The sequence below is a fragment of the Gouania willdenowi genome, chromosome 15, assembly GCF_900634775.1.
Source record: "Gouania willdenowi chromosome 15, fGouWil2.1, whole genome shotgun sequence".
In the NCBI taxonomy this organism is placed as follows: Eukaryota; Metazoa; Chordata; class Actinopteri; order Blenniiformes; family Gobiesocidae; genus Gouania; species Gouania willdenowi.
In genome coordinates this window covers 28,233,538-28,246,273 of record NC_041058.1, presented here as the reverse complement: position 1 = coordinate 28,246,273, position 12,736 = coordinate 28,233,538, and the positions used below count along the sequence as shown (strand labels likewise).

The window sequence follows — 12,736 nt, the reverse complement described above, 5'->3', positions numbered from 1 at the left end:
CCCCTCACTTGCTGTCTCGTCAACAGTGGGTCATGACATTTATTGACATTGCTTACCTGGAGCTCTCCACGGCGCGAATGCATGGTGCTAGGCTGGACACCACCAATATGTGGGACATTGCAATTAAAGATCTTAAGTCATCCCTTCTTTAAGTTTAGTTTTTGTTTGAGTGCAGATTGTGTTTCATCATGTAGTGTTCTTGTTGCCCTGGACTTGTGTATGTCTATGTTGGTGTAATTTTGTTGTTGTTTGAAAATTAAAAAAAATATATATATATTCCAGCTTGCGAATAAAATTGGGCATGAAGCTACTCCTCTTGCCATTACAGGCAGGGACGTGCAGTCAGGGTAGGCAAGGTAGGCAGTGCCTACCCAAGGGTGAATTGATATTTTGATTATTTGCTTTAATTATAATATAATTATAAATTATTTATTTTTCCATTTTCGATAGCCTACAGTACCTATAAGTTTGAAAGTGTCAGAATTTTGTGCTTTTCATAGCCCAAATGACTAAACATCACTTTTTCCTGGTACGGCAGAGACGCTACACAGTCTCACTCCGCTGTAAGGCTAGAGGAGGCTTGTTTTTGTGTGTCAGTTCCCCAAGATGAAAATCATTTATGTAAAAAGGCAGCTCTCTACGCTGCTTTTGGATGTAACTGTGCTATAAAGCAAATTAAACAAGATTAACATTTTAAAAACATTTATCTGCTGGGCGGGGGCCTTGGCTCCTCTGCTGGGGTCTCGGGCGGGGGGCTCTCTGGGCCCTTCCCTCGGGGGGTTGGGTGCTTGGGTGTGGGTGGGTGGGGGGGGGCTGGATGCTGGAGGGGGGCCTTGGGGTTGGGGGTTGGGGTCGGTGGGGGGATGCGCTTGGTGCTCGGCTGCTTGGGGTTTCCTCGGATGTGTCTATGGGGGGGCGGTGGCTGCCTCTCGGCCTGGGATCTTGGGGGCATCTGGGGGGTTGCCTGGGGCTCCCTGGCCTCTGCTCTTTCTGCTGGCCTGGCTGCATCTGCGGGCCCAGGGCAGTTCCTGGGCTTGCAGTAGCGTTTTTTTTTTTTTTTTTTTCACATATACTGGTATACGATGCACTGGCACGCCTTGGGATGTGGGATAAAACTCATACTGGGCTTAACCTTAGACACGTTAATCCCAAATACCTGCTTTAGGTACTACCATTCATTCATTCCCCCTGTTCACAGCCACCACCATTATAGCTAAGCTTCACACTTGTCACCATACTGGCTGGATTACACAACATAATAAGCACAATATATTCTACAACCTCACATCTCACCCTCACTGCAAAACAGTCTATTCTTCCCCACCTTTTCTATTTCCTGCCTTGAGTCTCTTCTCCCTGCTCCCTTTCCCCTCCCCTTCCCCCTCCCCCTCCACTAAGGTGTAACACTGCTCTCCCTTTTTATATCCTCCCTATAATAAAAGATTTCTTACCCTTCCTTAGGGAGGGCTGGTGATGGTCACAATTAAGCAATAAAATAAATCAATGTATTTTATTGCAATAACAAAATATGCATTGCTGTCTCATAATGATTGCACTTCCTGTGGTGTTGACCTTTGACAGCATGTGCAGACAAGTAAAAAAAAAAAAAGATAATCTGTAGCCGCCAGTATGCCTTTTTCTTTCTCCTCTGTTTATCTTAACCCCCCCCCCCGTTCTGTTCCTCTGAGTGAAACTCAACACACGCACGCTGACCAAACACCCCCCTCCTCCACTCACTCACCTCAGCACCAAATTTAAAAAATAAATAAATACAAAATAAATAAATACTATATAAATATATATATATATATATATTATCCATCCTATTACACAAATTAAATATATGTCCCTATAAAGTCCATGTTAACGGAATCACAGACGAAATGAAATGGACAGAATCGGCATGAAATGAGTCACTGTGAGAAGGAAGGAACCTTTTTTATGGGGAGTACGTGTTTCTGGGGAGCGCTTATTAGGCACGCCGCCCTCCTCCTCCCGTTTTAGCTGCATTAAACAGCGCCTAAACCGACCAGTGCCTGCTTAACTTTAACATGCCTCTGAAACTCCGACAGTTTCTCGTGTAGAGCAGCAGCGCTCTGCAGCTTCACCTGCTCAGTGTGTGTTATCATCTCATCAGAGCTACAGAAGATCCGTGGGAAAAGTTGCGTGTTGTTGTGGATGAGATCATCGATGCCAGGGTAATGCACTGACTGAAATGTTTAGTTTTCATATGCAGTGAAATCTTCCAGTTTTCATAAAACAAGTTCATTCAGCACTGATATGTGTTCATGTTTACAGAGAAGTTGATAATACTAGCACTGAAATGACTATTTTCTGCATTCATTTAGTTTTTAATGATTCAAAGTTAATATGCACAAACATCATTACCAATATTTTGGTGAAGCATTATTTTGTATCAGTCTTCCCTTAAAGACTTAAACATAACACAAGGACATGTGACTTGTGGTCAGTGTGTATTAACTCACTCAGTGCCAGCCATTTTCAGATTTTCTACCCCCCCTCAGTGCCAGCCGTTTTTGAGCCTTTTGACTGATTTTTTTAAAGACCCACAGAATATTTTCTACTATGACTATCTGAAATCTGACACCAGATTCTGAAAGATTGAAGCCTCTACTTTCATCAAAAAGAAAAAAAAAAGATTTTGTTTCTGGCTCATTTCGTTCTTTTGTAATCAGCCATTGAATAGAACAAGTTTTACACAAATCTTCAGTTTCAAAAGTCGGGCTTTTGATGGCAAAATTATTATTATTTATCTGAATCAGAGTTAAATGATTTCTTACTGTATTTTGGCATTCCTCCAAGTTTCTCTCCCAACAGTCTGTACACACGTAACTTCCTCTTCCTCCCGGACATGTAGAGTGTCACTGCATTCCCTGTTTTTTTTATTATCGTTTTATCTCACCATTGCCACACTATCCATGAGTTCCACACATGCTCTGGTGGAGTGTAGGCTGCTGGGACCCCCTCCCTCCTCTCCTTCTTAGCTCTGCTGAGCATGGACGATCTCTCATCCAAAGATGTGCTGCCACCTCCTACGTGTCACTATCTGGCTCACAGGCTGAAGGTATTTTGTACACCCCCCCCCAACACCAGTAGATAAATTCTGAATTTCTTAAGTGACAGAAATCTTGATGAATCGCGGATTAAATTTCCCACGATATATCGATTATCGCCGTATCGCGATATTGTTATTGTGGGCAAAAATATTGTGATATATTGTATTTTGAGGTGCCTGGCAATACCCAGCCTTCATTATGAAACAGTCTCATAATGAGTATTACCCCCAATTTCCACTGGATGCGGCTCCGCTGCGTTACGTCACCGCCGTGTCACCGGAGCTGTTAGTCTGTGTTAATTTCCACCGAGTCAGTTGCAGTGCATGTCTGCTCCTTCCCAGCTGCGGTAGTCCGGTGCCCTCTGCCAGATATACGCAGGGCTTCTATTTCTGGTGGACACCGGAGCACGACGCATCAATCAGCACAGAGCAAATGAAGCTAAACAGGAAATTAAGCACGTATTCTGCAATAAAATATCAGGTCACTTTTCAAAATTAAACACTCCAGATTACATTTCAAGTAAGTACATCACCAAAACATCATAATGTGTAAAAACAAATTCACATTCACTATATTGTTTCCTCTCATACTGTAACTGCACTGTAAACTTTAGCAACTTTGATTTAGTTCATGTTTTACTGGTGCAGTTTTATCTCTCCTCTGTTGGCTGTTGCTAAAAAATGTGGCTATGACAAAACCAGAGAGTCCAACCTTCTAGTTTTCCTATTGTTGCGTTTATAACACATACACATATAACACATAACTGCGTTCTTGCGCGATTATATAAATATTGTGAGAACTGCTCTGTCTCGTGACGTCACAATCGTTCAACCGGAGTGCACCGTGGTGCACTCAAAATGCAACCGGTGGGGATTACCGGATGGCGGACAGCGGGACAAAACTGGATCGGTGCCGTGGCACAGCGGAGACGTATCCAGTGGAAACCCCAGTAAGTTAGTAAAAAAAGAATAATGGTTAAATAATTTGGAATGGTTTGGCTTCAGAATTTCACTTTGTGCGAGTAAATGAGTGCGTGCGGGATCGAGTGTGTGTGTGTATGTGCGCTGTAGAGATCCGGAGGTGTCAGTGGGTCGATAACGTAAACAGGACTCAAAACAACTCGTTACCGTCACACTGCATGGTCATTGTATGCAGGGGAAGCTCAAACACTGCTTCTATGTCATTTCAGATGGGACACTAACAGAAAAGTAACATAAAGCTCCATCTATGCGCTCAGTACAACCCAGGAAGTAGGCAGGTCTGACTCAACTCTGACCTTACGTTTCCATGGGGCCCTAAAGGGACAGTCCTCAGAGGGTGATGAATACAGTGCATGTGTGCGTGTTAGTGGTGACTGTTTTATTATAATACTTTGGCTAATAGTATCTGATAAATTAACAATTGTCAGTAATGATAAATAAATAATTGATAGTTAATTGTAATAACAAAAAAACTGTACAGCACTTTAAAGGGCTCTACATTAACTTTTCCAGTGGTGGCACTGGTGCGACTAACTTCTCAGTTGGTCGCATCAGCACAGAATTTGGTCGCACCTTTTTTTCGAGAGGGGGTGGGGAGTGTACAGCATAGACATGCATGCTAATGAAAAGATTGACAATGACTCGAGATATATTTGCTAAATGTTTTAGTGTCAATTTTAAGTTTTTCTGCAACAAGCAGTGGCTGAAATAACAGGTCAATTCTTTTATATAATTTAAAAAAAAGATGTAACATTTTTGTTTTTTTAAATAATACCAGCACATAAAAACAGGTTACATGTGTTCTGTTTTTTTTATTTTGCACAAATGCTGTACGTGAATTAACTTAACAGTAGCATAACTTAGCATCTGCATTGCTTCACCCCATGGAGTTAAATTCAGAGGGTCCAGCTCTTATAGTGGGGTCTCCTAACCATCTTCCCCTGGTCAGTGGTCTGCAACTTTTACTCTACAAGGAACCATTTAACCTCATCTCACCTGGATTAATGTCCTCCTGGAGCCAAAAAAATACCTTCTCAATGAAGACAATAGTGTATTAAATTCTATACAGTTGAAATTATAGAGATTAATGTTTGATTTAATTTGATGGGATTTATAATGATCATGTAAATGGATACTTAAAAATAGTTTAAAACAAAATAAATTGTCATCAAGAAATAAAACAGTATCTTGAATCTTAAAATTCTTACACATCTCAGTTTACATGAACACAATATGTTATATAAAGATTTTTTTTTTTTAGGTAATGTATTTGAAAGGCTACAAAAACTAACATGAATTTGATAACACATGATCATGTGGTCAACACATGCTAATTGCTTTTTTCTTGCCACACATAAAGCATGCATGTTTTCACCGGCACATTGGTGGTTAAATTAATCTGTTCCCACACAATTAAAATCTTTATTTTCTTCCAGAATAGTGTTTTTGTTGGTTTAGTTATCTTAGCAGGGATGTAAAACTCAGTCATTGCACAACATGATTTATTTTAGGTTAACAAATTGTTATATCTTGATTTTATTTGTCATTAATCAATAATAGTCTCTGTAAAAAATAACTATTTCAATAGTTTTTTTTAAAGCTATAGGGAGCCATTGCAAAAGAGTCAAAGGGCCACATTAGGCCCCAGAGCCACAGGTTGCTGACCCTGCCCTGGGAGAACCACAGCTATGGCATCATAGTCCATCAGTTCTGGTCCCTCCATGTTGATTCTGATGAGCGTGTACGTTCTATCACACGTTTTTCCTTTGTACTGCTGCCCTCAATGTGAGCGTGCACTCAGTGAAGGGCTCATTATGCCTGGCTCCGTTCGCGGACCGCGTTCACTCCAAAGGAGCACATTGGTGTTTATACTACAGCAAAGTTGCGTGAGCGTACGCCGTCTCCTCACCTGCAGCACTCAAGCCAGCTTCCACTCCGAAATCCTCGGTCAACCTAGCCGCCAGCCAATTTGCAGTGCCTGTTTATAGACAGTTTTACGGTAATCACGCAGCGCGGACAGAGAGAGAGAAAGAGAAGTGCACTCTGTGGGACGTGACGAAGCACTCAGCCGCTCCGTATAAAATAACGTCATATATATGTGTACTATATGTACTCGCATGGATGCGACCATATAAAATTTTTACTCGCACACATTGAAAATATTCTCGCATATGCGACCATTTTGGTTGCAGTCTCAAGCCCTGCTTTAGTCAGCTGAAGTTGTTTTTAAAATGTGCACAAATGCACATAATTTGTTTTATAAATGATGATATTGTTATCTACACCTCTTAATAAAGGTCCCTGTGTGACATTTGGCATGTGGCTTTAACTGACTTACCCTATTAACAGGTATGCTATGCTGTAATAGTTAACTCAGTCAGTGCCATTGACAAGATAACTCGTCATTTTAAATCCAAACGCTCAGTGCCATTGACGAGATAACTTGTCATTTGCATTTTTTCACAGGGATTACTAGAAAACACCCTGACAGAGGTCCCTCATCAATATCTAAGCTGGTGGGTTTTGTAGTGACCAACTGTGCCCTGAAGATGGCAGCAGTGCACCTTTAGATGAGAGATTAGCCACTGATGCTACCCAGTAAAGCAGGAAGAAGCTGATTGTGATGTTGTGATTGTGAGATAAAACCATCAACTCACCGGGCCAAACGGGTCATCCCTGTGTGTCGGGAGGAGGGGGGTGTGGAGGTGGGTACAAAATACCCCCAGCCTGTGAGCCAGATAGCAAAAAAATAGGTGACACATTGGAGGTAGCAGCGCACCCTTGGATGAGAGATCATCCATTCTCCGCAGAGCTCAGAAGGAGAGGAGGAAAGGCGTTTATGAGACAGAAACTTATGCTACGCACAGGGTTGACGTTCCCAGCAGTGCACAGCAGCGGATACTCGACCAGAGCATGTGTGGAACTCATGGATAATGTGGCGATTGTGAGATAAAACCATAAAAAAGGGGGCAAGCAGTGACACTCTGTATGTCGGGGAGGAAGAGGAAGTTACGTGTGTGCAGACTGACGGGAGAAAAAGTTGGAGGAATGCCAAAATACAGTAAGAAATCAATTCAACTCTGACCCAGATAGCAAAATAATAATAGTTTTTTTTTAATGTTTTATATAGGGAAACAATGTTCAGATGTTAGTTGTCACTAAAGCAAAAAAATAGCTTTAAAGTCACTGACAGGGTTTTTTTTTTTTACAAAAAGGCTGTTTTCTCAGCTTTTTGCTCTGAAACTGAAGATTTGTGTAAAACTTGCTCTATTCAACGGCTGATTACAATAGAATGAAACGAGCCAGAAACAAATGTTTTTTTTTTTGCTGAAAGTAGAGGCTTCAATCTTTCAGAATCTGGTCAGATTTCAGATAGTCATAGTCAAAAACGGCTGGCACTGAGGGGTAGAAAATCTGAAAATGGCTGGCACTGAATGAGTTAAAGGAAACCCCAATTACATCACAGAGAAAACATCAATATATATTGAGTATTGCCATTCTAGTTTGATTGTATGCATCAAAGCATCATCTCAAGGCAAGGGCAAAATATCGATATATATATTGTATATCGTGATATAGCTTGAAAGAATCGAGATATTAAAAAATGGTCATATCACCCAGCCCTAACCGATAGTACAACAGGCTGATTTTGACAGCTACTTGAAAATAATGTGTCACAATTCACCCTCCATAGAAAGATGAAGAGGTTTGGATTTCAAATATAAATGTATATTATAAAATACATTTTTATGATAAAACTCCAGCCTCTTCTATTTATATTAGGACTTGAATCTTTCAATTAGAAAACTAGGAATTTACATCAAAATATTAAACTATAACAGGCTGATTTTAACAGTAACTTGCAACTGGTGTAGCACATATCACCCTCCATATAAAATACGAAGGTCAGCGTCAGATGGTTATTACCAATTACCTGAAAAATAAAAAATCTATTTAAATACCAGAAAACAATAACGTAAGGGTGGATTCAACAAATCCTGCTTTCGTTTTATGAAATTTTCAATTATTGAGGATAAAATCCTCAGAGACGAGATTTAAAGAATAAATGAACATGGCAGCAATTTGTTATATATTAATTGTAACATAAAAGATGGGTCAAGATAGACATGCTTACACCAACATTAACTTACTGTCAGCAATACCCCAACGAGACCCTTCCATAGCAAGTAGTCTCTAATGGGCAGCAGTTCTTGGTTTGCTGATGTTTTGTAAGATGTACTGCTGAGCATCCTTTGTCCAGTCCGTTGTATGTTATCCAAAGCCGTGCCGGGTGAAGGATACCGAAGCGGAGGTCCTCGACCTCGCGCTACTGCTGTCTGATGCCGTTGTTTGCTACGTGTGCACGAGTGAAGAGAGGAGAACAGAGCTGAGAGAGTGTCATGAACAGATTTCCCTGTGATAAAGCAGAGAAGCTGCCCTTCATCAACAACTTCGTGTTTCTATGAGAGAACATGTTTAATTTGACTCTCTTTCAGCAGCCAAGTCTGTTATTGGTCCGTACAATAATATTTAATGCATACATACATGGGGTCAAGTTAAATGTTTTATTTTGTATTGTGCATTGTTGGAATGTCGGTGTTAAATGAAAATTTTCCTCAAAATCCTTAAATTATTTTTTTTCAGCACTGATTTTCAGAAGAACAACCCTGTTCACAAACTAACAGAAGAGGAGCTGCTGTCCTTCACATCAGTAAGTTATTTAATGTTATTCTTGGGGTAGGACAAATTCATACATCAGGTATTTTCCTTTCAGGGTTTATAGGGCTGATAACCTATCATAGGAAGCAGTGAAGAGCTATAAGCCGATATCAGTTGTCACTGAAGAGTAATCTCTTCAGTTTCCTTCCTTCAGTGTAGAGTCAAAGAGATCGGTGTTCGCAATTTTGCTACTCTTTACTGCAAAACAATTTAAATTATGGTCGGGGCCAGAACAATGGTTGGTGCCAGGCATTGACCTGATTTACAGAGAGCTTTATAACAAAGTAGTTCCAAAGCGCATTGCAGTATCAGCTAGGGCTGGGCGATATGGCCTTTTATAAATACCGCGATATTTTTAGGCCATGTCACGATACACGATATATATCTCGATATTTTGCATTACCCTTGAATTAACACTTTGATGCACAAAATCACACCAGTATGATGATTCTATATGTCTACATTAAAACATTCTTGATCATACTGCATTAATATATGCCAATTTTAAACTTTCATGCAAAAAAGGGGATATCACAACTAAGTCAAAGTTGACATAACTGTATTTATTAAACAGTGAGTGGCTCAAACATAAAATTGTCAACAGAAAGTGCACGTTCTGTGCAAAATTGTCACAGAGACATTTCAAAACAAGACATTAGTGCAGGATGCAACTCACATGGCATTTCAAAACACAAAATTAAAGTGCACTTTTTGTACATAATGCCACTACAATATTTTAAAACAAATAGTGCCCTTTTGTGCATGTTGTCATTAAGATTGCATTTCAAAACAACACTAAATTTAAGTGCACCTGTTAGAGCCATATCATTATTATGTCAGTATTTTTTATGTTTAAATATTAATATGTTTGGAATAGGTAATTTTGAAATAGTTTTAAAGGTAATATTGTTTAAATATTGATTTATGTTGACGTTTTTAAATGATCAGAGTTTCTGTGCTCTATTGGTTTTGACTTGCTGCTGTAAACCTGGATTTCTACCGTAAAGTGTGGGTTAGTGTCGAAAAGTGAAGGAAAACACAGGCTGGTGAAGTCCATGCGGTCAAAGGACAGCAGTTTAGTGAAGCAGGACGAGGAGCAACAGTGTTTCTGACCGTAAAAACTGTTCAAACCGTCAACCTAAACAGTCAAAGTGGTCAGCATTGTCAGCGCCAGTGCCACCGTCAGTGACGTCATCGTCGTCATCACCGTCAATGACGTCATCGCCATCGGAAACGTCATTGTCGCGGTCGGACGTCAGTGTGGTCTTTACGTAAGGATTTATTATTTTTGGGACTTTGAGACTGAGCTTTAAATATAAGGACACTTTGATTTTGGAACTTTTATTTTAGTTTTTCTATTTTTTGTGGATTAAAGAGTCAGATTGATTCATCCTACGCTTGCCTCTTTTTTCTTCATTTTTTATTGGATTATGTTTGGAACAGACGAGTCAGAAAACTTCATGTCCTGCAAGGAAGTGGTAAAACTTCGTTTTTGTGTGTTGCCACTACAGCACCTTTTGGGCATAATGCCACTAAGAAATTTAAAAAAAAAAAAAAAAAAAAAGTCCGCGAGTTTAACGGTATGGTCATTTTCAACACCGCACAGACTACAAGCTGCGATATATCGAGTATATTCGATATATCGCCCAGCCCTAGTATCAGCTCTTTCACACACCGATGTAATAGTGCTCCCATGTAAGGTGCGAGTCGACCATTTGGAGCCAACAAGAGGTCAGTGTCTTGGCCAAGGACACATAGACATGTATAACCATGGGATCAAACCCACAACCGCTCGATCAGAAGGTGACCTCTTTACCAACTGTGCCCATGGTTCATGAGTTATAGTGTAGAAAGATGAAAAAACTTTGGCATTCTAATGTGAATTTTTACATCATTTGAGGCTTGAACTCACAATTTCTGGCACAAGAGGCGATGCTCTGTCTCTGATGCGATTAGCAAGAGACAACTCTGCGGTAACCATGTTTGAAACTACTTCTTGCATTATAGAAATTCTACAGCTGCAATGATTATTCATTAAATCAATAAGTCAACCAATTAATCAACACCCATTTAATAATGGAACATCCTCTATATCACTGAGCTATTTAGCAAATGTTAATGTCACCTGTAGCTTCACTAATTGAGTAAACCTGTCACCTGTGTGCAGCCGTTAACGTTTAAAGGCAATTGAGTTATTTTGACAAAAATACAAATATTGTCAGCTTGGAGATGCTGGTAATTTGTTTTTAATAATAATTTATTGGCTCCCTAAGTGAAGAAGTGATGTTTACAAATGACATTTTTGCATTAATTCCAATTGTTCGTATGAGGGTGAAATTCAAAATAAATTAAGTTTTTGAGATCCAATTCTGATATTTTCTACATATCTACAATGATTCCAAAATTTTGTATATTTTTTAAGTGAACTTTGAAAATGTATTTAGGAAGTATTTGTGTACATTACCATTTCTGGTCAAACATGTAGGCTCAATTTTTGATGAAAGAAAAAACGTGAATTGTTTGACAGTCTGAAGATGGGTTCCAGCAAGTTTGGTGTAAATTGAGCAACATTTGTGGTAGAAGATAATTATTTACAATAGGTTTAAATGTCCAAAAGTTTTTGTTTCTATACATTTTGGTAAAGGTTGCAAATCTGTAGCACATATGGTTGAGTTATGAATCTTGGTGATTATTTGTGCATGGAAAATTATGATTTCCACTGAAGAAGAAGATGCATAACAATTGGTTCCAGGCAGCCCCTAATGATCTGTTATGTTGTGTTTTACTTTTCAAAGTGTTCTTGGTGTCCTTTTTTAGGGGGCCAAGCCCGCGGGGCCAGAGTGCTAGGAACCCTATTGTAATCGTAAGGATTTTTATTATTATATATATTATATTTATTATGTTTCCGTTGGTAAAAGTGGTGCTGCAGAATAAACCGTGCAAGGTAGGGCGGTGCCCTTTGGTGGTTGGGTCCAAAACCCCCAGGGGACCTTGGACGCAAAAATTCACAAATATCCGCCAGCAGGTGGCGCTATAACAAAGGTCAACGCGTTTTGGCCAATAACTCCTACACCTTTTGTTGCAAATTTAAAACGTTCATATCCACAGATTCCTTGAATAGCACTGAATTACCTGGGCTAGGCCACGGCTATTTCCGCCTAAACTTTTCTCGGAGCAAAATTGCAAAAACTGGAAAACCTACTTTTTTGAAATCCTCCTTGGGGTTTTGTCCAATCAGTGTGAAACTTTGCACGTAGAGTCTTCATTTGGATTTGTTTTACAGTTCAGCAAAAAATTTTGTTTGGGCAAAATGTGCGTAAGATATTAACGAGTAAAATTTTCTAGCGAGCTATAAAAACGCAAACTGTTGCATATCTCGGTCAAAATAATTGCTAACACCACCAAATCTGAGATCCTTGGTTGGCATGTGACTGTGGGGGTATGAGCCAAATTTGAATAAATTAGGCCTCTAGGGGGCACTGCAATTATGCGAAATGTATATCTCCTAATAGGCACGACCGATTTCTACCAAATTTGATGGGTATGACCTTGGGTCGCTACTGGGACTGTATCTCGAAGTTAATCGCGATTGGTCAAAGTGGGCATGGTTTATTACTACATAACATATAAATAAACAAACCTTTATTTCAGCTGAAGTAATATGTTGAGGGCTGTGAAATTTACAGGGTACATATAGAAGAGCACACAGATCACCCATACCAAAAAGTGCACCAATAGGTGGCGCTATAATGGGTGCAAATGCATTTTGGCCTGTAACTTTCACACTTTAAATCACATCTTCCAAAACTTCATATCCACCTGTTCACAGCAAACGGCACGTTGGATTGTGTCCTGACGCTCGCCACAAGCCCGTCATCTTTCGTGACTGAGTTTTAGTGTTGTCTTGCCTGCTGTTTTGAATGTATGTGTGGCCTGGTGGACTGCAAAAACTGAATTGCC

At 39.8% G+C, this 12,736-nt stretch overlaps 1 protein-coding gene across 2 annotated transcripts in view; it reads left to right on the top strand.

The window, feature by feature from the left end:
* The window catches only part of ttc27 (tetratricopeptide repeat domain 27), a 172,427-nt gene that overhangs the window by 80,783 nt on the left and 78,908 nt on the right, over window positions 1-12,736 (top strand). For both annotated transcript variants that reach the window (XM_028467681.1, XM_028467679.1), the window contains exon 9: window positions 8,702-8,768. In XM_028467681.1, coding sequence (XP_028323482.1) covers window positions 8,702-8,768 — 67 coding nt within the window. The remainder of the gene's footprint in view (window positions 1-8,701; window positions 8,769-12,736) is intronic.